The sequence below is a fragment of the Pelodiscus sinensis genome, chromosome 21 (genome assembly GCF_052426305.1).
Source record: "Pelodiscus sinensis isolate ZL-2025 chromosome 21, ASM5242630v1, whole genome shotgun sequence".
NCBI lineage: Eukaryota > Metazoa > Chordata > Testudines > Trionychidae > Pelodiscus > Pelodiscus sinensis.
This window is the reverse complement of record NC_143072.1, coordinates 22,593,375-22,619,281: the sequence shown is the minus strand read 5'-3', so window position 1 is coordinate 22,619,281 and position 25,907 is coordinate 22,593,375. Positions and strand designations below refer to the sequence as shown.

Genomic DNA, 25,907 nt, shown 5'->3' with positions numbered 1-25,907 from the left:
AGAAAATAAATTGAATTTACCATAATCAACACAGTATCCGTAAGTGTAACTTTATAAATCACTTTCATATTAATTAAGAAAAAATGTTACCTACATTTTGTTCTTCGCTTGTTCTTTGACTTGTGTTGCTCATGTTCATTCCAACAGGTTTAAGATGCTGCAGAATCTGTCATACTGGAATGTTAGAGTTCAGGGACCTTACCACAAAATATAACACCAGCTTTCTGCACAACATATGGGGCCTTATTTATATTCCATAATAAAGTAGTGACTCTGAGCAAATAAGGTAAATTATGCTTCTGTATTTTTATTACTACTACTTTGATCATGGATATTTTGGGGGCTATTGGGAAAATATTTTCAGGGCTAAGTATTAGAATGTAAAGTTTTAAAAAAAACTAAAGATCAGATTGTATCACAATTGTAACTAACAGCATCCTTCAGTCCTACTATAGTAGGATAGCTAATATTAGCTTAGAGGCTAGATTTCAACCTGAAAAAAAACTGTTCAGGCTATGGAAATTCTTCAGGAAAAATATGCACAGCTGAGGGAGAAGGAGAAAAAGTTAGAGGGCTTCAAATTAAGGAGAATGTACTGAAAAATGTTTATTAAATATTTAATGTATAAATTCATTATATACACAATACATATGGCAGACAATAAATGTATTCAGTCCTGATGCAGATTACTATTTCATCACCAAAAAACTCCCAAAAAACCAAACCTCACTCTGTACACTCCAATACCGTCCTTAGCTACTTCTGGTTGGGGCAGCATTGAAACAGGAGGCTTTTCAGCGTGTACTCTCTCTGACAAACTCTTATTGGTGAGCAGTTCAAAATCAAAGGCTGGCATAACTAGAGATGACCTGTTCCAGAGTTGTGAAGCAGTCCAGGAAGTCCTCCTCTTCAATCCCAAACTTAGTGTATTGGTGAACATAAGCTCTGAAGGGGCAAAGATTTGGAGTAAACAACAGCAAAACATTACAAATCAGCATGCCCTCAACGGCTGACACTGGTCGGGCAACATTGGTGGTCTGGAAGGAAGGATCACGGATGTTGCTGGGCAAAAGCGCCCCAAAGGTGAAGAGCACAAGCTAGCTGGGAGTCCCGGGGTGCTGGGGAGCCCCAGCTGGTCCTGCAGTAGGTTGGGAGTCCAGCCCTGGAGAGCAACCAGGCCAGGGAGCACCTGTGGCGGCTAAGAGGAATCCCCAGCCCTGGCTGGGACTCAGGTGGCAGCTGAGCTGGTGGTTGGTGTGGGGAAATCCCCAGCCGGGAATACCAGTGGAAGTGGGCCAGCAGCGGCAGTGGGGGCGAGGGAGATCTCTGGTGGAAGCAGGCCAGCAGCGGCAGTGGGGGCGAGGGAGATCTCTGGTGGAAGCAGGCCAGCAGCGGCAGTGGGGGCGAGGGAGATCTCTGGTGGAAGCAGGCCAGCAGGGGCAGTGGGGGCGAGGGAGATCCCTGGTGGAAGCAGGCCAGCAGCGGCAGTGGGGGCGAGGGAGATCTCTGGTGGAAGCAGGCTAGCAGCGGCAGTGGGGGTGAGGGAGATCCCTGGTGGAAGCAGGCCAGCAGCGGCAGTGGGGGCGAGGGAGATCCCTGGTGGAAGCAGGGCCAGTGGCGGCCAGAGATGGTAAATTTTGGAACAAAACTATTCGGATCTTAGTCACACAGCTTGTGTGGCTAACCCCCTCATTTACTAGACACTTGCCACCTGACACCCAATAATCTTGGCCTCATATGATAAAAGCGGCAATTATTTGTTAAGTCCGGTTTTAAGGAAAAGTAAACCTCAAGGGTCAGAGCCTTTATAAACATAGAAACTCCCAAAATATTTTTTGAGACAAGCCAGGAATCTTACTGTTTCCTGGAATGAGCAGCAAGTCTGTGTACAAGCTAGAAACTGTGAGATCAGTAAAAGAGTTTGTATGCACTAATTTTAGAATAGCTATTCTGGAATGTGCAAGTATCTTTTGGGTTTTTTTTAGTGGTGGTGAAAGTGGTAACTTGACCTCACTGGAAACTCATCCTATTTATCCAAATGATAGAACACAGGCAGAGCAAGCTACCAGACAGACAATGCTCTGCCACAGTACCTCAATCTTAGAGGTGGTACCTCCAGAACTGAGATAAATCTCCATGATCATCCAAGTTTCTCTGCAGTGACTGCTGGGGGAAAAAAAAGGACAATTGTGCCATGGAAAAATGATTCAAGGCCTCAAACCATTTGACAAAGGTAAGGGAATAGCTAATGGATTTTGTTTTACTGTTTTCAAGTGCCCTACAAAAAAAAACTCTGTTCTGGCAAGTTTCTCTAAAATGAATTTGTTTGAATGTTCTAGGAAATAAGCCACGTAGAACTGGTTCCTCTTACGTGGTTTAATCAGTGGGAACTTTGTTCCTCCTCTTTGTAGGAATGAATGTACTCCTCTAAGTATTTATTGCACTTGTACTTTGTAGTAACTTGCAGCCACTACCAGTCTGGCTTGGATTTGAACCTGTGACACTGAGGGCTTCTCTGCCCAAATCCCCCAAGAACATTATTTGGAAAACTACCAACACAGTGACGCATATTCCGTAATGGAGCAGGTATTGTGGTTTCTTTTACTGTGGCTTTAAGGGAAACCTTTTTAATCCAAAACCAGAATGATCTATGAAGCATTTTAAACCGAGACATTTGCAACTATTTACTTCCAGTGCAAACACTGTGAAAAGTCTAAATGCTAAACTAACATTCTTATTTTCACTTACTTGGAAGCAAACATATTCCAGGCTTTCCCCACAATGTTGTCCATAAGTTTCAGCAGGAACTGGCTGTTGCTGACCAAAGTAGCCGATTTTTCATACTTGTTAAAGGCCCTTGGCATTTTCCACACGTTAAAGGCATCTTGAGGGCTTAGCCATGATGTGTACAAAGCTGGATCTTTGAAACCTCCTGCAATGGGAATGTGACAGTCTTTTCTGATGAAGGAACAGTTTTATCAACATGACTTTCTTTAGAAAAGTCTAGTGGAACCTATAATCAGAATGTTACACTGAGTATATTGTACACTAGAACTCTTCAGCTCTGCTTTCAAGCTACAGGTTGAACCTCTCCAGTCTGGCACCCTTGGGACCTGACTGGCGCTGAACCAGAGAATTTGCTGAGCCATGGGAGGTCAATATTATCTAGTTGTCACTACTGTCAAAAAGCATTACCAACACTTCCACTGTTTACTGGGCTCTTAGAAGACATTTAGGGGTAAATTAGAGTTAAATAACAGCACAGAACACTGAGCGCCAGGACTGGTGGCTGTAAACAAACTTCATGAGACTGTGGGAAACTTGGCCACTCCCATGATAAGTGGAAACCAAACTAAAATCTGTGGTCATGCTGGATCACAGATGTTGCCAGATGAGAGAGGGCTCTACCAGAAAGGTTCAACCTGAACACACAGACTAAAAAAGCGATCCTGAAAAAGGATAGTTTATGATTGGTCCTGTGCCTGTCAGGGCAGCAAGAAGCTGTTGCAGACACTGCCCATTCAGTCTCACAAACCAATATAAATAGACGGGAAAGCTGCAATTTGCACTCATGGCTTCCGCATCTGAGTTCATAATTAAAAGCTAGGGCTTTGGAAGTGGTGTAGAATGAGGCGAGAGATCTCGCAAGACCATGATGTGAAAGAAAAAACAGCTACAGTAAGTTATCCAAATTGCATAGTTTATTTCAAGTTAATTTTGACAGAGCTTTTTTTGAAATTTGGCACCGTCTACACAGCACTTATTTCGAAATAAACTGCTATTCCGAAACGTCCCTTACTACCCATGGCATGAGGTTTACAGAGATGTCGGAATAGTGAGCTGTTACATTTCGAAATAACGGGCGCACTCAAAGGATGCGGAATAACTATTGCGGGATAAAATAGTCCTGCAGTGTAGATGTAGCCTATGATAGCACCTGTTCCTGTAAGGTGCTTTAGGAAACCCTGATAGATACTTCCAGTGTATTGTCCACATATGTAAACAAATCAAGCCTTTCATGACTACAGAACATGTCCATAGACCTTAGAATGTGTTTGCAGAGAGAACAGTGGAATATGGAAGGGGAAATAACTAACGTCCTGTCCATTTCTTTCCTCACCTAGATCCACGCTTTGCACATCTTTTCCTCGCAGAACAACCAGGTTGGCAATGGAAGTGTTAAAATGTAGTGCCTTATTTGGAGAGGCTTTGGGGGGGACAGGATTCCCTGGTAGGGGTGGTCGCACCTGCCAATCGATACCTACAAACAGAAGTTTTTGAAGCAAACTAAAATCCATATTTCCATCATGCTGTGCTTAATTAATTTTTCGGGTACTAGCTTCCTGACATGAAATACAGATACACTCAAAGAGAGGTACTGCAGGCTACTTGGAAACAGTCTAGTACTCTTGATATTCAGTCGCTAGCACTGTGAGTGTGCTAGAGTACACGGGCTCCACTCTCTGATCCAACAGCAGTCATGGGACTCTTAGTCTTAACAGGAAATTGAGCAGTTGTAGTGAGCAGGGATGGCCGCTCACTGACCCTAAGGAGGGAGAACCCCTCTCTGAGCATGGATGGGCTGAGCTGGAGCCTGCCCCTTTAAGTCCTCAGCAGCCTGCGGGAGAGGCAGGAAGTATAAAAGCTAGGCCCAGAGGCTCAGTAGGGGCCGGCTGTTGGAGGGAGCGGAGGCCAACCCTGAGAAGGCTGGAGCTGGCTGAGGCAGACGACTGGCCTGGGCCACCAGGCCCTCACCTGGAGAAGACGACCCTTTTCTCCCTGTATCTAGACTGGGACCATACAGACCCTGGGGTCCTGCCCCGACCAGGGGAATAGGTACAACCAGAGGGGGAGTCTGGAAGTGGCCCAGGGGAAACAACAGATGATCAGGCAGATCTGATCACCCTTTAAGCTGGGTCAGCAGGCTTTGGTGTATCCCCTGCTGACCCCAGTGGCTGCGAGGCTGCCACCGCTAGGGCCCTGGGCCATGACATGGTGGAGCAGGGTTGGGCCCATGTCCCCGCTGCCACCTCCGCATTTGGGTGGCAGTTTCCCCCTTTCCACTTATGCTACAGAAATTGTTTGCTTGCCTGCCTCGCCCTGAACCAGGGCCTGGGATGCCATTAGACTGCCGAGACTGTTCGTTTGTCTGCCTTGCCCTGAGCTAGGGCCCAGGCCGCCATTCTGACTGTGGGAAATTGTTTGTTTGTTGGCCCGCCTTCCAGCCCTGGTCTTAAAGGGACCGCTGGGCTAGGACGTACAGGCCCGAGCACTGGGCAGGGACTCAGGACCAAACAAGGACTCCTACAGCAGTCTATGGGTTAAAGCAGGGATGAAATGGATGCTCCTGTGGCTAGAGCCCTACACAGATACAAAGTTTGTATCTACATCTGTATCCACAAAAAGGAGCTGCAGATATCTGCATCCATATCTGCCAAAGCAGATATCCACAAATGTGCAGTATTCTAGATAGGGGTGTGAATGGGACTACTCCAGCCCCACAAGGGGCCCACCACAGACAAGGGCTACTTTGGCTGGGCTGGAGCAGCCTGCCTGTAGTAGGCCCTGGCACCCCCTAGACAGGGGCTGGCTTTGGTTGAGACTTCTGAGTTGGTTACGGTTATCTAGTGAGTTCCCACATGCAATTAACTTTAGACCACATGAGGAAATTTATGTTGAAAGAGTATCTGAGCTAAAGGGCGTGCTCACACCTTACCTTCTTCCATCTTAGCATTAGCAATTAGCATCTGTCTTAGATGTTTGATGAGCCCAGGCCAAGTAAATGTGCTGTATGCCAGGGAGTTCTCTGACATCTGAGGTATGTTACGAAGACCCAACATCTTGAATTCAGGATGGGGAACTAAAGATTCCATTAAGTCTCCTGGAATCAAAAAAACAGCTACCATGATTGCCAAAATAATATTTATGCTAGTCTAGGAGAGAAGATAGTGAGGAATTTCATGAGGACGTAATGACACAAGCTGAATGAGCAACATGTAGAGCCATGGTGTCCAACCAATTCTGAAGCAAATTAGCCACACTCAACTGGCCAACTAGTCACATGTGGCTAGCGTGTTGGAAACCATGGATGTAGTTTACAAGTGCAAGTCATACAAGTCACAGTGAACAATACAAACGACTTATACACATTGCTGGGTTCTATGTTAGCATGTTAGCTCTAGGGACAGTAGAGATTAACCAATAAGTTAATGCTTATTGGTTAAAGTTATTAGTCAAACTCTGCTCACCTGGGGAGTCGGCTGCCCCCCACTGTCAGCTCTGCCGTTTAACTTGGAGCAGGTAGGCTCCATCCCGGCATGCGCTGAGTCCTGGCAGCCAGTCCCGCTCCCAGGGAACCGGTTGCCCCCACTGCGTGCTCTGCAGTTTAGGAGCTGGCAGACCCTGTCCCAGCATGCGCTGGGTTCCAGCAGTTGGCTCTGCTCCAAAGGAGCTGGCTGCCTCCATTGTGGGCTCTTCTATGTAACTTGGTTCTGTCCCAGCACGCACCAGGTCCCAGAAGCCGGCTCCGTGGGAGTGGGGCCAGCAGAGGCTACTGCCCAGCTCCTGGGGAGCCAGCTGCAGAGCCCACAGTAAAGCTTCTCCATGAGCAGAGCCTGCAGGGCATGTAACCGCTATGATTTTTAATGGTCACATGGTTACCTTTTAAAATGACTTTTTACACCCCTGATCAGCGCTATGGGGATGTCACAGACAAAAATCACTGGAAAAAAAATCTAGTTCTTGTTCAGCGGTGGTCAAAAAAAGCAAGTATGTTGAAACAGATAAAGAATGGGATGGAAAACAGCTCGTTAGGTCAAAGTATAAATCAGTTCCAGTGAATGGATCTCAAAAAGAGATAAATAACCAATAGCAGACAAGGTAAACTAAATGCTCCTATTTACTCTATCATAATACAAGAACATGATGCTATGATCTGACACTGACATAGACAAAATTGAAAATAAAAAGCAGTGTTTATATATGACACACAAGCACCCTATAAAACTCACTGGCAAGAATTCATTGGGAGAGAGAGAGAAAGAGAAAACAGGATTAGTCAGAGGGGATGTAAACACTCCTGAGTCAGGGCTAATGCCTGCTACAGAGTGATGTGGATTAGAAGAAGCAGAATGCAGGACAATGTAGCACTTTAAAGACTAACAAGATGGTTTATTAGATGATGAGCTTTCGTGGGCCAGACCCACTTCCTCAGATCAAATAGTGGGTCTGAGGAATAGTTGATCTGAGGAAGTGGGTCTGGCCCACGAAAGCTCATCATCTAATAAACCATCTTGTTAGTCTTTAAAGTGCTACATTGTCCTGCATTTTGCTTCATCTACCCCAGACTAACATGGCTACATTTCTATCACTATTCTACATGCAGTGGATTAGAAGGAAATTTCCCCTAGGAGCAGGTTATACCATAGTTGCCCACTAGGGTGTTCCTTGTGCCTCCCTCTAAATCTAAAAGCATCAGATAATGACCACAGTTGATGGAAAGATACTGAATGTGGCAGACCACTATTCTGAACCAAGATGGCAATTCTAATGGTCTTATGACATTTAAGTCAAACAATAGCATTAATCATGTTTGATTAGACCACTGAAAATTGCTTTCTCCTCCTTCATAGTAAAGGGTGTGTAGCAGAAGGGTAAAACTACGTGAGATGCACCACAATTGCAAAGCAACAGAGGGAATAACCCCGTGTTCCTTAACACCTCTAGGGACACAGACACATATATACAGAGATGCATTTCTGTCTGATGTGGAGTACAGAAAATAATAAACCCTGCTCTGTATTTGTCTGGCTGCACTTGAAGTCTATTGTTGCAGAGACCAGTGAATACCAAAGTGGAAATTTGAATTAGCAACCACAAATCTTGGCACCATTAATTTTTCATTTCAGGATCACACAGCACAGGCCTGTCTTACCACTATCAAAAACTGCATAACATGCTGATTTTGAGTTGCACAGTTTTATGCAAGCTTTTTTTCTGTTTTCAGTTTGCAAATAATTCTAAAACTAACCCCAAAACTGGAAACAAAACCACTAACTCGCACATGGTTTCACCTAAAATGTAAATTAGTCCCAGGCTGACACTAGCCACTTGGAAAGAGGAAGCATCACTATGAGGTAAAGGATGAGACTGAGTGTTAGAAGCTCTGCTCTTAACTGTGCTATAAAACTGATGTACAAGTCACATAATCTCTTTCTGAATCAGTTTCATCAGCTTTAAAAGGGGGCCTGTGACGGGGTGAGGTAACCCCGCACTAGAGGGCCCCTCCCAGCGAGGCAGGGGAAAGCGGCGCGGTTTGTCTCGCTGCCGCCGAGGCCGCATCCGGTGGGGTAACCGGGACGCGCCGCTCGGCAGGCGGTCGAGCTGGCGGGACCCCGAGCAACATGGGGGAGGGCGGTGACGGGGTGAGGTAACCCTGCACCGAGGGTGCCCCCCCCAGCGGGGCAGAAAGAAGCGCCGTGGCTGGACCCGCCGCCGCCAGGGACGCAGGACACGCTGCCTGGCTGGCGGCTCCAGGGACGCAGCCCGGGACATCGCGGGGGAAGGACCCCCCCCCCCGCGGCAAGGTTAGTAGGAACAACAGGGCAGGAACGGCACCCCACCAGCCTTGGGGCGGGCAGCCCCGCGGACGCCCCAGCCAGCCCTATGCCCCACAGCTGCGGGAGATAGGGAGGACGCTGGGGGTGAGGGGGAACAGCTGGGGAGGAGAAGCTGGAGCCGTGGACGAGCACAGGTGTGGGTGCTCTGGAGGGGCGGGGGCGGCACCTTCCCCAGGTATAAAGTCAGTAGAAGCAGAAGCAGAGGGGAGGACGAGGACGCTGGAGGAAGAGACTGAGAGACACGAGGAGGCAGCGGGACCAGCCGGCTGGTAAGCGGACGAGCAAGGGCGTGAGGAAGCAGCCCAGGGCGGGTGTACTGGAGCCCGAGGGTTGATGCGTTGCGGCTCTGTGCCCCATCAGCCAGGTCGGGGGAGAGAAGAGCATTTCCCCCGCCTTAGGGCCCTGGGCTGGGGTCTGGAGAGAGGGAGGGCCCGGACCCCCCTCACCTCCTCGCTCGTGGGACCTTCTGGGCAACCGCCGGGAGGGCCGACCCGGCGCCGCGTCACGGAGACTGGGACCTTCCGGGGCGGCAACCGTGGTAGTGTGACTGCCCAGGGCGGGGTGGGCCTGTGGACCCCGTAACAGGGCCTAATACCCAACTCACAGAGGGGGCTGATGTTGTTTGAAGAGTGCTCTGAGATCCTTGAACTGAAAGCATTAGCAGGCACAAAGCACTATTATAATTAGATACCTAGTGGGCTTCTGCTATACCGGGAGGCGCCTCCTGAGGAATAAGTGGGCTGGAACACACTTCCCAGCTGATGTGCAATTACTTGATTTACGTCCCTGAAGGAGATCTTTTTAATATTCATTAGCTGAGCACAGATCTTGTGGATGGCATCATTTTCATGAACAAGGAGAGCGTCTGACGACTGGTACAGGTGTGAGAGGGTCAGAACTGAGTTGTAGTTTTGAACAATCACCTGGAAGTGAAAATGCACATCAGCAAGGGTGAATTAACAATAAAGAATTGTTGTCTACGTAACTTAACCCTCACCCCGGAACTTCATCTCTTCTGATATTCTTCAGGGAGTGGCTGAGTTCACCCTTTACCAAGCTCCTGCACCCAATTCAGAAACCATTTTAGCCTCCACTTGGACAGTGAACAAAGCCTGTCTTGATCTTATCATCCACAGCTGCATTCCTAGCAAGACACTGAGAACAAAACTGTATGATCATCCTCTTTTATTATACTTGCCATGTAATGAATTGGATCTTTGTTTTAATTCCCTGATGTACCACAGATTTCCCATGTGACCTAGGGCAGGTCACTTAAGGCAGCTCTCCCCTACAACATTTTGCTGACATAGCTATATCAATACAAGATATGGGGGGAAAAATTCACATCCCCTGATCTGACATAGCTATGCCAGAAAACATCTCTTTCCCCTGACCCTTCCCCTAGGGCCTCTTGTCTGCATAGCTGATGCCATGTATAGAGGTGGTTTAACTATACTGACAAAAGATCTCATTATACTGGTATGACAGTGTCTCCACTACAGTTGAATTGATAAAGCCATTCTAGTACCTGCTAGCCCACAGTTTCTCTGTGCCTCAGTTTTCATCTGTAAAATAGGTATAATGGTACCTCTGTATTTCACTAAGGTGTAACTGAATACATCGAGAAGAATTGTGATGTGCTCACATACTATGGCAAAAGGGGCCTTACAAGTACTAAGATAGCCTCAGGTGCTAGTAAAATAAATCTCATAGTTGACATAGTCAGGGCTTGTAGCTTTACAAACACATTTGAAAGTCCCACAGCAACTGACTACAGCCGAACAATGAAACTACTATACATAAAGTGATACCACATACACAAAGTAAATAAACTGTAAATAGAGACAACTGTCTCCCTTTCTCCAGTATCTTTCAGTTATAGGCATTTTAGGTGTAATTTGTCATCAAGTCGAGGACGCTTTTTTTTTTTTTGGTTTGCTTTATAAATTGAAAATTTTGCAGAACTCTCATAGAGCTTGGACATTCACCTCACCAGTTCCGTATGGCCAGATGACCTGGTTGAGTATAAATGAAGTTGGGAAAGCATCTCTTAAGCACTGGGTTACAAAGGCTCCCATGCCTGATCCTGTACCACCAGCCAGGCTCATGACTGTGAAAAATCCACTGAGTCGGTCACACTTCTCTGCTTCCTTCTGCACGAGGTTCATGATAACTTCTCTGTACCTGGGCCCATGAACAGAGTAACTACAGCATGAGAGAGAAAGTGGAAAGAACTCTTACCTTATGGCAAAACAAAAGCAATAAAATCAACTACACAAACATACAAAGCTATTTCCTTCTTTTAAAAATGCCCATCCATTTCTATAACCCTTCCTATCACCAGTGCTGCTTCTAGTGAACAATACTCAGTTCCTCCGATGTGCCGTTTATTTTGCATTAAGGGCCTGATCAAATTAGCCTGCCATTCTGCACCCACAAATCAAGTAGTTTTGGTGACATTTTGTTCATTTTTCACTGTTTTGTAATGGGGTTGTAAGTCTTCACTGTAACTACCAATCTCCGTTCCTTGCAAAAAGAGAAGCAGACCACAATGGCAATAATATCAGGATAATGTTATGAATGCAGTATATTACTTCACAGTTGCAACGGTTCTGCTTCTAAGGGAGGATGGCTGTGAATCTAGTCAGTTTCTTAGTATTATTAGCAAAAATAGTGGTGATCATTCATACCCATTTGCCCAGTTGTTTCCAGACCCCTGTTTCTGACAGAAGTGTGACTGATGGTCATATTTCCAGTGGCCAGACTTAGCAGCCATTGATAGGGTCTGACTGATTACTTTAGGTTCCATGTCAACAAGTACAGCCCGGGCAACAGGTACTGGAGAGAGAGGAAAAAAATGCAGAAATCAAGAAGAATGCATTATACTTAAGCCTTTTAACAAAACACTGTTCAGATACTAGGTATAAAACACCACGGCTATGTCTACACTGATGGGTTCTTGCATAAGAACAGCCTTTCTTGCACAAGAACCCACAGAGCGTCCACACTGCCCGCCTGCTCTTGCACAAGAAGATTTACAGTACGGCGTCGGAAGAGAGGGCTTCTTGCACAAGAGCTACGCTCTTTTCTAACAAGTGTAAGCCCTCTTGCACAAGAGGGCAGTGTGGACGCACGGCAGGGGTTTCTTGCGCAAGAAAGCTCAATGTCTAAAATGGCCATTAGAACTTTCTTGCACAAGACAGTGTCCACACTGCCATGGATGCTCTTGCACAAAAGCATCCATGGCAGTGTGGAAGTGTTCCTGCACAAGAGTTCTTGCACAAAAACCCGCCAGTGTAGACATAGCCTAAGAGAAATCCTAAGAGCAATATTACACTTTTCTTATGCATGAAAGGAAAAAAACAAAACATTTCACATCTGGAAAAGGCCTTTGTTAGTTCTCCTGAACATATGATGCCAATCAAAAGGCATCTAATGAGAAAAACAAATAATTTGGTTACTGGAAGAAAAAGAGAGGTTGGCTTGGTATTAAGGCAGGTTCAGGACAGCAGAGTTCTGTTCCAGCTCTGCCACTGACTAGAAAAGTCACTTTCCTGCTCAGTGTCTACTTTGCCATTGGTTATATGCTGACGACAATTCATATGGGATATGGAGCTGAGAGGGTGAATTCATGAACATACCTTTAAAGCACATCCTTTAATAGAAATGCAAAGTACTGTTTATAATTACATATATTTCTAACAGGCTGAGTTCCAGCCCCAATGGTTGTGGAAAAAAATCCTTAAAAATTGTACCCCCCGTTTTCTCCTCGCTGAAGAAACGTTCCTTGGAAGCTTCCTGGTAGGATTCATTCTCCTTCTTGGAACACAGTCCATGTGCGCTGTGGAAGTCACTGCAGATAGCATTAAACACCTCATAACCAATTTGGTTACCACATTGACCAAGCTGTACTGTGACTATTGACATTCTCCTTCACTATGGATTAAATCCTAAAAAGAAAAATAATATACAATTGTGCTTTTTATAGCGGTTGATTAAGTGAGTCAGAATGGAAGGCTTTGGACCAGTTTCATAACCCATGAAAAGCATACTTGGGCAGTGAAATTTACCCTTGTACAGAGAGCAACCATGTGGTTTTCCAGACTAGTTAAGCCCTGCAGGTATGTGGAGTTAGTGGCTGGAACTCCTCTGAAGGGTCTGTGACCATCATTTGGTACTGACAGTGGCTACTGTGGGGTAGGGATGTAAGCAACTAGTTGACTATCTGATAAGCACATGCCTCTTGGATAGTCAACTAGTAACTCAACTAATTGTTTCCTCCCCTTGGGTCTCTATCAGAGAGAAGCAGCAAGGGGGGGGAGCAGGAGCCCATGCTGGGGGAAGCCAGCTTAAAAACCAGTTCCCCTTAACACTGTCTCCATGGGAGGGAGCTGGGGTGCAACAGGGAACTGGCGGTACTTCCACCTTTGAAATATAGCAAGATTGGGGCTCTTGTACATTTGCAGGAGCACGGGAAAAGTGGGGGACTGCTTGTGTCCTGCACTGGCCCTGTGGTCCCCTCAGCGCTTCCACCTTTGAAACGTGCAAGAGCCTGCAGAGCTCTTATACATTTCAAAAGCAGGGAGCACAGGGCCAGAGAAGTACTGCTTGAGTCCCTCACTGGCCCCATGCTCCCCACGTGCTTTGCTTTTGAAATGTACAACAGCCCTGCCAGCTCTAGCTACATTTCAAAGGCAGAGGCGTCCTTATCAACTAATCAAATGATTGATGTAAATTCCATCCACTTAAATGGCTCTTAATCTATTTAAAAGGCTGATGCACAGCAGGGGAACCCTGCACAAGCCGGGAATCAGCTGTCCCGTCTCACGCTGGGTCGCTCCTGTTGGCCCCTAATACATTTAAAAAGCAGAGGTGCATCTGGGACTAGGCGTGAGCCAGGAATCAGCTGATTCCCAGCTGGCACTTACCTGGTCCCCTCTACCTCTCGCAGACACGATGCTGGGGGGAACCGGCTTTTAAGATGGCTCCCCTCAGTGCCAGCTCCTGCTCCCACTCCTTGCTGCCACTAATAGAGGCAGCAAGAGGGGGTGAGAAGTGACTAGTTGACTAGTTCCTCGACTATCCAATAAGCTTTTGCCTATCAAATAGTCAACAAGTTAACTAGTCGTTTACATCCCTAGTTAAAATGCTGGTTTATATTAATGTTCCAACTGAAGGTAGCAACAGTGGGAAATCTTAGGCTAGTTCAAGATACAACCAAGGTCAGATTATAGCCTCGTAGTCTCCTTTAAGTAAAGCAAAATCTTTCCTGACGCTGCCTACAGCAGACCTGACATACCTACCCAACCTTCTAATAGTCTCTTCCTTGCAAATGTTAAGAGACACCTGCTGCTGACAGATCTACAAGGTCACAGGATCTAATGTCAAATGTGAAAGGTTAAATTCTTGAACGCATAAATTAAGATAGATGAATGAGAAGAATTTCTCTCAAAAGCTAAATTTACATAATCCATCCAATTGCAAGTACATTGTTGGTACTGAATTCTGATAAATCAGCCAACCACGGACCACTCATTACTCCCACAAATTCCAGTTCAATACCCAACCTATCTATCAAGAATGTTAAGAATGAGTGTATCCTACCCTTGCAAGGGAAGGGGGTAAAGTGGGCAGAGGGGGGCTAGCACCCCCAATCCTAGGCCCCCCTCCTCCACATGGCCCTCTCCAATCCCAGGTCATCCAGACACATACAAAATACCCCATGTCCCAGCCCCCACTCACGTATGAGGTACCCCAATCTCCAGCCCCACACATGGCTCCCCCCATCCCAGCTCCCCCCCATCCAGTCACGTACATGGCTCCCCACAATTCCAGCCGCTGGTTCCTGCCCCCCTCATATACGAGGCACCCCGATCCCTCCCCCCTCAATCCAGCCACACACGAGGCTCCCCCGTCCCAAGCCCCGTTTTAGGTGGCACTCCCCCACCCTGCTCCCACGTGGAAAGCGTCGCCCCCCTTCCCCCTCCCCGCCTTCCAATGCAGCCCCCACGACCCCTGTCACAGGGCGCGCAGCCCAGCCCCGAGCGCCTCCCCGCCCGTTACCTGAGTCTTGCCCCTCGATTCTGCTCCAGCAACGAGCGCGCGCAGGGTTACCATCGCAACAAGCCCTTTCCCCTCCGGCACCTGTACAGGCAGAGCCGCCTTAACACGCCCCCCCACCACCCAGACCGTTTGCGCATGCGCTGAGCGAGCAGAGGGTGGAGAGGGCCTCAGAATGCGCCAACGCGCTCTCCGTATTGGAAGCTTCAGTGGGCCTCACCCACGGGCAGCGAGCCGAGAGGCTTCACACTGCAGCCTGCGCATGCTCCCTGCCACTACCTACGGCGGCCGAGTGAGTTCTTGCGCAGGCTCAGAACGAACCGCTCCTCAGGCCGCACGCCCGGGTGCGTTCTGCGCCTGCTCCGTGTGGTCCCTTGCGGTCACCGGGCTGGGTCGTGCGCCTGCGCCGTCGCCGCAGACGGGGTGGGGGCGCAGCCGCGCTGAAGCCTGGCAGCCGGCGATGGCGGCCGTGGCGGCGTTAGGGGCTGCGGGCCCATGAGGCGGCCCAGGCCCCGCAGACTCAGCAGAGCGAGGAAGGGGCGGCCGGGGGCGCTGCTCGCACCCAGGCCATGGCGGGCGTGTTCGACATCGACCTGGACCAGCCCGAGGACGCGGTTTCGGACGAGGAGCTGGAGGATGGGGTGAGGGGGGAGCCGGCCAGGGGCTATGGCGGGCGGGGGGAGCCGGAGCCGGCCAGGGGCTGCAGGGAGAGGGCCTCGCCGGGGGGCCCCGCGGCAGCACCTGGCGACGGGGAGCTGAGGCGCGGGCCGGGCCGGCGACGGGCTTGCGGGAAGGGCCCGCCGCAGTGAGGGGCGCAGAGGAGACTGACAGGGGCCGGCCTAGCGGGCGGGAGCGGAGGGTCCCGTCTGGCTGAGCTGCTGCGCGCTTCTGTGGCAACGGCTGCGCCGCCCATGGCGGGGTTGCCGCGCCGGGGGTGCAGCCGCAGGGGCTCGCCGGCGACGCGTCACCTGGCGGCAACTCTAGGCCATTGCCGCTCGGGTGGCCGCTCGTTTCACCGCCGAGGTGCCCCGCTCAGGTGACACGCTCCTTTCCCCCTCCTCATGCGGGGGGTTTCCTCCCGCTCCCAGCTTTTTAAGGGGACGGCTCAGACCTGCCCGCTGCTGCTGCGGGACATTTATGTCCGGGGTAGAACTCAATCCTGTAGTAAAGAAAATACCTTTGAATTGGACCAAGTCTTAAGTAGCTCAATCATGGTTTCTTTTTCGAAGCATAGATTTCTTGAGCGAAGAATGATCAGTGATTACATAATAGCTGACTTGCCATACTATGCCATACTAAATATGAAAATGAATGAAAGGGTTGTTTTACCCTTCTTAGTATATAATTAAAAAAACAGAACTACTTGGTTTTGGATCAAAATAGTTTGAAGTGTCCCACACATTACACTAGCCCAGAAATGCAATTCTGTATTGTAAATGCTATTCTGTATCTATAACTCTTGCTTCTGTGCTAACCTTCATACTCAGAGATGGCATGGTATTTACCAGAGGTAGCTTTTACTTTCCTGGGAAAAATGAATGAGTCCTAGTTTATGGCATTTTCTGCCCTTAAAAACTATTTTGTTAATGTGTACCATATTACACTTAGTTTATATTTTCAAATTGTGGTTATATTGGACGGTATATTCATAGATTAGTATTTACAAATTAAAAGTAAAATTAGTGGTTGTAAAGGTAAATATGCAATTATAACACTGAACATTTATCTGAATGTATACATTTTGATTTAGTATTTTCTCAAGGATGTCATACATGTTATGGTTTATTTCATGTTTCAATAGTGTGTAGACAGAAGTAATACACATTTGATTATATGAAAACAGCAACAATGCAGAGGTGTGGGCTTGAAGCATTAAGCAATCAGAAGTATACAGCATTTCAGACTACCCTTCAGGTCCATTTGGCAATCTAGCATTCTATGGAAGAAAATTAACTTTGATGTAGTGAATAGACAGAGACTATTTCTCCATTTTTGAATGGTGTATCTAGAAATTTGCTGGATACCAATACAATTATTTTTCCCAGATTTCTGATATAAGATGGTATTTACTGTTCCTGTGGCCAAACTACATTTTCCCAGGGAATTTTCAAGCCTGTGAGAAGTGCACAGGTTAGTTGATAGTGACTACTAGGTACAGAAGAGCGATGATTGCTACAGCCTCTCCAAAATAAACTGTGTGTCTCATCTTAAGTCAGGCCTCTATTACTTTGCCAATACCATATTGCTCTTGATACCACTATAGTCTGAAAACAGTTGCTTACAGTATTTTTACACAGCTTGTTTGTCAATATAAAGAATTCCTCTGGCTAACTGTAGCCAATATAATTTCTCACTTTACTGATGTTGCTCCCAGGGTCCGGTCTTGAACCGAAAAAATAGCTGGCTATAAATGTTCCCTATTTCACACCTTGAAGGCTGTTAGCAATCTCTGACAGTCCATGAGAGTGAGCAAATTGCGGTCCTAGAGGTCCCAAAAGTTTAATCATAGGAACTCTAAGAGTTAGAGAATCCTGGTTCATCAACTATTAGGACTGTACTATCTAATAAATGTGGGTATATTTGCAGCACAGTTTCCAGTGGTGTTAATGCCTATTAACAGCAAACTTAGCTTGCAGCGAGGATGAACAAACTTGTAGTTCTGGGAGGCAATCAGATTCAGTTTGACATTTTTAATGTTAGTAACACGGGGGGAGGGGAAGCAAAATAAGACTTTTGAACAGTAAATAAAAGTAGTAACACTGTAGACTTAATATAGTTAAAGCAAAACATAAAAATACAAGAGGAAATGATTGGAGGTGGGAGGATCAACAGGAAAGCATGGGCTTTACTGAAAACTGCCTCTAGGTGGCATAATATGTAACATTGAGGAACATAAAGACATCTAACTGAATGTGAAAGCTGCATTAGACTAGGTAATCTTGCAGTTGGAAAGTTTTCACTCCAAAGAGCTATCCTAGCAGCAGCAAGAGTAAGTGCTGTTACAGCTGTGCCTACAGATACTGCTAGTCTAGGAAAGGAAATTCCTTGAATGAAATTATCTTGTTGAACACTGGTCATGTCCCGAGGATGCTGGACTAGAGAGATTCAACCTGTAATAATAGATCTTTATTAATTGTGATAATTTGGAAAAACCAGAGAAGGCTTATTTGTTTAAGAAAAATTTGCTGTAACAGCATTAACATTCAACCTGTGTGGTGTTTTTTTGATAACCAGATACTTTGCTGCAACTATATTACAGTCTTTAATGTGCAGGGCTGACAGCAAGAGCCCCACTGCTGTCAGCTTGGATAAATGGAGTTCTACTGTACTAACTAGTAAAAAGTGTGTTGTGAGCCTCAAAATATGGACTGTACAAAGTATGCCAATTAAAATCAGAATTGCAGTGGAAGCCTAATAGTGAAGGATCTGCAATATCATGAATTAAGTAGGGCCTTGCTTCTTGAATATTTTGCAATATAAAAATGAAAATTGTAACTTTCGCACCTGTGTATGACTTTCCTTCTCTAAGTCTTCAGAAATGTCATAGTTAATTCACTGTTGTTTGTTTCTAGTCCTCTTAGTCATTTGGTTCCACAAGTCAGAATCTTTAGAGAGAAGTTTTGTACAGAATAGAAATAATTATATTATGAGTCTTGTTCACCAAAATTCTTACATGGATGTAAAAACAAAAATTACAACACCACTGCATAGTTACAAGGGCTTTCTGGAGTTGGATTCAGTGCTGCAAGTATAAACATAATCGGATAGCTGCAGTTAGCTAAAAAGTAGTGGATCGCATGGCTTTTGTTGTGTCATCTTTGGGAATTTTGTAGCTTTCTTTCAGAACTCTGTGAAAGCTTTGTGAAAGCTTTATGATTGCATTTGACTTCTTGGCCAGCGTAGCAGATTTTAGAGCTAAATTAGTTAACCGTGACATGGTTTTGTTTTTAAATAAAAAATACTATTCTTCTTTACCCACTTTTTGTTTATAGTTATGCTGTTATTGTAGTGACTCTCTTAAACATTCTCCCCCTGTACCCAGGGTCAATTAAGTGAAAGCATGGATCATGGAGGAGTTGGCCAATATGAAATGTAAGTTTCTCTTAGAAAACATTTCTATATTATTCATGCTAACTACAAATGCTTTTTTCCTTTTTCCTAATTCAATAGAAAAGTTTATTGGATTTTTAATAGGTATATCTTAACAAAAGAATTCCATGAAGAAATTGATAACAATCTGCTGGTATCTTACATTTTTATGTTACTTTTCCCTACACTTTTTACTTTATTGGAATACTATTTGTGATCAGGCTCATTCAGACGTATTAAATGTTAATAATATAGTGCACTTTTATAAAAGTTAATTCAGAGATCGCAAATGACTTTACATGCCTTAAGTTCCTGAATACACATTTAAACATGGCTTTACCCAAAAGCATTAATTTTATGACATGCTTTCCTAACAAGAATCATAGACTCCATTTTATTATACATCAATTTATTACCTGTCAGGGGGCGGGGGGGACGAAGGGTTGGAAAAACTCCATTCGGGTTTGAATAATTTAATTATATATAAAATTTTGCAGCCCCTGTGAAGTGGTATATATTATCAATTTTACAGAAGAGTCTGACAATGATGGAGAGATTCCGGTGTTTGTAAGTTCACAGGGCAAACCAAAGGCAGATAAGGGAATAGAATTCAGAAGTTCTGACTTCAGAGTTGTTTAGACAACATTGCTGCTGTTAAGTCTAATTAAAATTATCTTGGTTGCTTCAGGGCCAAGTCTGTAAATGCATCATGTTGGAAGACTCAATGAGAACATGCTAGTGACACAGCTAAAACACAGTTCAGATTTGTCAGCGTGGATAGGAACAAGCTGTGTTACTGACTTTACGCTACAGCCCTGCAAAGTGTAATGTAGAAACATCTTCTGCTTTGGCAATATTGACCTATATTTTAGTTTAAAGTTACTGTGTCGGAGGTATTTTTTCAAGATAGTAAGACTTTCGTCCTGTAAATATGACCCTACAAATCACACCTGGGAGTCCTATAACTTTTAATGGAATTTATTAACCTAATTTTTATCTTAAGGGTAGCAGCAGTGCTCCTCAATTAACTGAATTGCCAAGAGTGTCTGTTTCAGTCTACAGAAAATGTACACTTTTATAAAATGTCATTTCAGGAAATGCATGGCACTGTGAATCCTAAGAACTTTCTGCGTTATGCAAGCTATCATTCATCACTATACATACATATTAATAGAATTCCTTGTGTTATAATTCTGGTCATCTCCTATGCAGACTATCAGTTTTTCCTTTGCATGACTTAATGCAGGGAAATGTGCATAATTATTCTTTCTTTAACTTGAGTTAATTTTGTGATACACTGTTTTGTCTTATTCAGCGGCATGGAACATTGTGAGAAATTTGAAATTTCGGAAACTAGTGTAAACAGAGGTCCAGAAAAAATCCGACCAGAATGCTTTGAGTTACTACGTGTACTTGGCAAAGGTGGTTATGGAAAGGTATGAAATCTTCATCTTGGAAAATCTATTATCCCATTACACTGGAGGAAATTAAAGGGTTTTCTTGCTGGCTGCTTGTTACATAGCCCAACGCTTATATTCTGTTCCCAGAAAAATTCTGCCAATGCAGATGTAGACAGGTGTTCAATATGAATCACAATTCTTTTTTATTGACAAAGCATTTGATCAGAACTATATTTAGTGACTGTAATCCGTTTCATAGCTTTGCCACCATTTGACAATAAAATAATTTAAAGACTATATTAGAATTCTAACTGCCACTGTGACTTTTAAGGAACTTATTTACCTTGTGTTCTACAGGTTTTTCAAGTACGAAAAGTAACAGGAGCAAATACTGGAAAAATTTTTGCCATGAAAGTTCTTAAAAAGGTAACTTGGCCTTCATTTGACTTCTTTCTAAATCCAAAAAGGAGGGTTGTCCCCTTTGCAATATACTATATAATATTTGTTCTAATGTGCCAAGATTGAGCGTTTGTCATTAATTTATTAAAACTAATCTTTATATTAATTTAAAATTGGAATATATATTTATCACATTTTCTATAACATTTGTGTTTCTAGACAATTGATCACTTTTTTAGTTTTAACATGTGACTTCATATTTAACAATGCAAGAAAAACTAAGCAGTTTATCATGTTGCTGACTCAAAGTATGATTGTGACAATATGCATAAAATGTCTAGATTTTATAAATTGGGAGTGGGGCTCTACATAGTATTTCTCCTCATTTAGGAATCCTGTATTTTTCACTCTCATCACTTTTCTTTGTTCTTTAGGCAATGATTGTAAGGAATGCAAAAGATACAGCACATACAAAGGCTGAGCGTAATATCTTGGAAGAAGTGAAGCATCCCTTCATTGTAGATTTAATTTATGCCTTTCAGACTGGTGGAAAACTCTACCTCATCCTTGAGTATCTCAGTGGTAAGTGTATTCAGTTTTGCTACACAGGACCTTTTCAGTATCCCTTATTTTAATCTAGAATCTGAAAAGTTCCTATTCCTAAAATCCCTGCTGAATGCTCGTAGTTGACTTAAATTATTCTGCACATTTTCATTATTAATGCGAAACCCATAACTCAGTTTATATAAACAGCATATCAAAACTGATATTAAGAATATCTTTAGGGAAGTAACGGGGATGCACAGATAGCAGGACCCTGGAGACTAAATTCCTGTTCTGACTCCTAGTTGATACTAAGTGACTGTTCATCATTTTTCACACATTAACAGCCCTGGATTAAAACAGCTTTCTGCAGAGCATAATTTCATCTTCTGTCCTTTGATAAGTGAAGGTAGCTTTCTAGTAATGGTGAGAAATAAAAAATGTATTTTCAATAGCAAAGCAACAGAAATATGGATTCTTCTAACATCTTACTTTTCCCCTTGTAGGAGGAGAACTATTTATGCAGTTAGAGAGAGAGGGAATTTTTATGGAAGACACAGCCTGGTATGTGAAACAAAATTGGCACTTTTGGGGCTCAGTAGAATTTGAGAGAAATACTTAAGTGATTCATTTTATGACTTAAAACGCACAACTATATATTAATCTAGTGAGTTAAGAGGTACAATGTTGTTGGAGGAGGGGATGATTGTCTGTTTCATTCTTACACTGTTACATTTCTGACCAGCTGAAATGGAATGGCATCACAGTCTGAGATGGGGGTGGGCAAGACAGCCTCCGCAGGCTGCATGCGGCCCGCCAAGCCAGTTGATCCAGCCCGCAGCTGTCTTGCCACTCTCCTGTCCTCACATCATTCAAGACCTGGGGATGGGGGAGTGTGCGAAATCTCCTCCCTCCCCCCACACACACACCAGGGGCACGGGGCATCATAGGGAACCACCAACTGTTCAGAACAGCTGGCAGTTCTCTCTAGGCACCACATGCCCCAGGCAGGGCAGGGGCAGGGACAGGGGTGAGAGACTTCATGCGCTCCCATGCCTCCAGACCTTGATTTGCCTGGGGATGGGGGAAGCATGCGAAGTCTCCTCTCACTGTGTGTGGCGCTTAGAGGGGAATTGCCAGCTGTTTGAAACAGCTGGCAGCTCTCTCTAAGAGGCAGAGGGCAAAGATTTCATGCACTCCCCAACCCCAGGTCAGTCAGGGTCTGTGGGTAGGGGAGCACGAGAAGTCTCCTGGCCCTTCCCCTTCCGCCTAAGGGCCCCCCCCTTTTTCAATAATTACTTCCCACCTTTTGTCTGAGAGATTTCACTGCCCACCCTATTGAAGGGTGGGTATTGCTGTGTTGTATTGGAACTTTAGGCATATGATTGCAGAGGGGATGCACTTGAGTTGGTGGGGAACAGCAGCCTATATCTGCCTTTCTAGGAGCCTTCTGCATGAAAGAAATGTTCAAAATCTTGCTTTTGGTGCACAAAAGTGTGAAAGTTTATAGCTTTTGGTTGCTGCAGTTCAATTTAAGAAGTGATGTGATTGGTGTATTTATCCCACTTTTTGAGAGCACGTGAAGAAAGAGCTGAAGTTTTATTTAAAGATCATTCTGCTAAGAGAACCTTTTCAATAGCTATATTTCACGCATGACATAAGTAAATGAAGTGTACTTTCTCAATTAAGCTTTACACAGCACGCAAGAGGGGATGAAAGCTCTGCCTTCCCACAATAGTCTGTGTGAGTGTTTTGGAACAGCTCAGATTTGTATATATAGCATTGCAGCTTTATGCTATAGACAGCACTGCAGGGCATAGCTTCCCACTTCCTTTCCCAGAACAGGGGATCAGTTTAAAGTAAGACTTAATGATGGGCAAATTCAGATCACAGCAAAAAATATTAAAGACAGAGTAACTAAAATGAACCTAAAGCTGATGGTGTAATTGTGTTATTGCATTGTGTCCCTATACCCTTTGGCAAAGAAACCTCAATAGCATAATTATTCTAATGACACTTTCAAGGAATCATTGGTGTGTTCTAACAAGTGTAATTGTTTTAGTGCTTAAGATGCTTTGTGTGGATGAACGAGTTTAATTGTATCAAATCTCTTGTTTCAGCTTTTACTTGGCAGAGATCTCAATGGCTTTGGGGCACTTACATCAAAAAGGAATCATCTATCGAGATCTGAAGCCGGAAAATATCATGCTAAATCATCAAGGTGGAAATATAATAAACAATTATGTAGCCAATAATTCTCTCAAAATCCTTTCTCAAAGGTCACAGAACAATATAAAATTACCTCAGAAAACTGTTATTACTGTTTTCCTTTCTTCCTGCTATATCCAAACAAGTAGCTGTCATTGGCTATGCTCTAGTCATGGCATACAGTTCATTGTAGTAGTTACTAGGGATGTTAAATATTGGTTAATTGAATAGTCAATTAACCTCATGAATTCTTATCAGTTAGTTGACTATTCTATTGTCCCTGGGCAGCCCCTGTCTAGGGGGAGGGGTCTGAGCTCCCGGGCCCAGCATAAACTGGAACAGCCGGGCTGCTGGCCCGCCTGGTTCCTAATACACTTTAAATGCAGAGCCGCAGCAGGGATAGGCCCAGTACCCAGTGCAAGCTGGGCTGCTGGCCAGCCTGCTAAAAAATTTACTGGCAAAGGGACGTGTGTGGGGGGGAAATGCGTGTAGTCTATAGCATTAACCTATAAGCTTTTGCTTATCAGTTAATCGACTCTACTATTACATCCCTACTAGTTACAGTACATTAGTACTGGAGGTGGCAGAACAAATAGGTCAAGAAGTTGCAAGAGACTTTTAGGGTAAGCCCACTGAAGACTTTTGCATTCCATAGTGTGATAGTCACAAGTGACTGAGTCACCTATCCATGATATTTGAATTCAAACCTGTTCTGTATTTTTTGTGTTTACAAATAACTATGCTAACAAGTTTTAAAACCCTGTCATTTGATCATGGCAGCAAGTCCAAAGCTCTGTGTGTGTTTAAACCCTAATGCCTGCAGCACTATTGATCAGTTTCAGCAAATTCTGGCATTAAAGGACTTAAAAGACTACTTTTAAGTAAGCTGGTTTCCAAAGTCTGGATTAAGCATAAGACTAAATGACTTGATTTCATCTGGGCAGCAGTGGAGTCTTTTGTAGACATATTGTTTTCTTATATGTAAAAACTTTGTATATGAATAATAAAAAAAAATCATGGTGCCAAATAATTAACAACTTGATTCTGTATGACTGGGAATAAGCTCATATAAAGAGAGTCTGGAAGCTGCTGCTTAGATGTATTTGTTTCTTAGTGCCTAACTAGTAGAAGGGTTGCAATAAGATGTGAGCATCTCGTTCATTGAGAGTTACTACAGGTCTAAGAAATGAAAACAAAACATGAAGACACTTTTTCTATTGGTTTGAGATTGTCTTGGTGGCTTTGCTATGTTTATGTTCCTCTTCACTGGACCTGTATGTAGTTTTCACCCATTTGACCAAAGCTTTTGATAGAGTCAACAGAGGGGATCTGTAGTTTTTTCTAAATAACCTGGGCTGCCCAAGAAGGTTCATACAAATTCATCTGTTCCATGACCACATGACAGTGCAAGTACTTGGCAGTGGTGACTTTTTCAATGCATTTGAAATCTCAAATGGAGTGAAGCAAGGATATGCCCTTGTTCTAGTGCTGTTCAGCTTGTTTGCTTGTGTTTTCAGCCATGCAACATGGGGCTTGGATCAGGGGATATACATCTGCTACCAACTTGATGGCTCTTTCTTTGGACTTTGAAGGCTCAGTGCTAAGACCAGATACTGGAGAGTCTTCTCTTTGAGGCACTTTTTGCAGATGTCTGAGCCATCAAGGCGCAATCAAGACAACCTTCAGGTCATCATCGATAGATTTTTTTTTTTTTTTTTTTTTTTTTTTTAAATCATCTCAGTGCTTCGGCTTCACTGTCAGTCTTGGAAAGACAAAGGACTTGTTCCTAACAGCACTACATTCCAGTGTCTCAATGCCAGACGTTTTCATCCAAGAGAGACAGTTGGAAAATGTGATCATTTCAAGTATTTGGGCAGTACTCTCTCAAGTGATGCCTCCTTTGATAACTTACTCTCCAGAATTACTAAAGCCAGTGAGGTCCTTGGCTGACTTTGAACAAAAATTCTTAGCCAGCACATCTGTCACTTCCCCAAATTGAAGAGCTACAGTTCAGCGATGCTAATTTTCTCTTCTGAATGGATCTGAAACATGGACTCTTTATAGACATCGCTATAAACAGCTTGAGCAATTTCACATACACTCTCTTCTCAATAATTAGCATTTGCTGGCAGGACAGAGTGACTGATATTAAGGTCCTTGAGAGAAAAAACACAGCCAGCATTGAGGAAATGTTATTGACAGCACAATTTAGGTGACCTAATATGCCATCTGAATGGAAGATGCCCATCTCCCAAAATAAATCTTGTATGGGAAGCTGAGTCTGCAAATAAAGGAAGGGTCAGCCTTTTATAATCACTTCAAAGATAGTCTGAAGAGCAGTCTTTAGTGAGTTGGTATCAATCCCAAAGAACTTGACCAAATGGCTCAAAACAGGACTCGTTGGCGGTCTCTTGTAAAATCAGCATGTGACAAGTTTGAGCAGGGTGCAATGAAAAAGACACAGAGATGCATCATCAAATATTGATGACTTATGGATAACTCTGTGCATCAGGATTTGGACTGTGAGGGCATATGAGAATGGCCTCATCATCAGTGATGGTCTATCTAATATACGTACACACAATGTCAA

At 44.4% G+C, this 25,907-nt stretch overlaps 2 protein-coding genes and 1 long non-coding RNA gene across 7 annotated transcripts in view; 2 read left to right on the top strand and 1 right to left on the bottom strand.

Annotated features, from left to right (window-relative positions):
* Nucleotides 1-586: 586 nt before the first annotated feature.
* TUBD1 (tubulin delta 1) lies at nt 587-14,966 on the bottom strand. 4 transcript variants are annotated; one of them, XM_075904698.2, is made up of 9 exons: nt 14,682-14,957; nt 12,374-12,568; nt 11,309-11,456; nt 10,607-10,823; nt 9,310-9,541; nt 5,717-5,881; nt 4,121-4,261; nt 2,749-2,932; nt 587-945 (listed from the first exon to the last, which is right to left on the bottom strand). In XM_075904698.2, the coding sequence occupies exons 2-9, from the start codon at nt 12,543-12,545 to the stop codon at nt 843-845; spliced, it is 1,362 nt and encodes a 453-aa protein (XP_075760813.1). In that variant the 5' UTR covers nt 12,546-12,568; nt 14,682-14,957; the 3' UTR covers nt 587-842. The 4 variants fall into 4 exon arrangements, with proteins under 4 accessions (XP_075760813.1, XP_075760815.1, XP_075760814.1 ...); XM_075904700.2 differs by having other exon boundaries at nt 12,260-12,471; nt 14,682-14,955; XM_075904699.2 differs by lacking the exon at nt 4,121-4,261 and having other exon boundaries at nt 14,682-14,966.
* On the top strand, nt 8,820-10,426 carry LOC149521922 (uncharacterized). Its single transcript, XR_016347679.1, has 2 exons — nt 8,820-8,887; nt 9,434-10,426. It is a non-coding gene; the product is annotated as an uncharacterized LOC149521922 (long non-coding RNA).
* Nucleotides 14,967-15,077: 111 nt separating the features above from the next.
* Nucleotides 15,078-25,907, top strand: part of RPS6KB1 (ribosomal protein S6 kinase B1) — a 31,142-nt gene continuing 20,312 nt past the window's right edge. For both annotated transcript variants that reach the window (XR_012897049.2, XM_006138647.5), the window contains exons 1-7: nt 15,078-15,319; nt 18,721-18,770; nt 20,083-20,203; nt 20,525-20,593; nt 21,001-21,148; nt 21,616-21,673; nt 23,230-23,330. Coding sequence is in view for 1 of the 2 variants with exons in the window: in XM_006138647.5 (XP_006138709.2) it covers nt 15,248-15,319; nt 18,721-18,770; nt 20,083-20,203; nt 20,525-20,593; nt 21,001-21,148; nt 21,616-21,673; nt 23,230-23,330 (619 nt within the window). In the remaining variant the exon portion in view is untranslated. The remainder of the gene's footprint in view (nt 15,320-18,720; nt 18,771-20,082; nt 20,204-20,524; nt 20,594-21,000; nt 21,149-21,615; nt 21,674-23,229; nt 23,331-25,907) is intronic.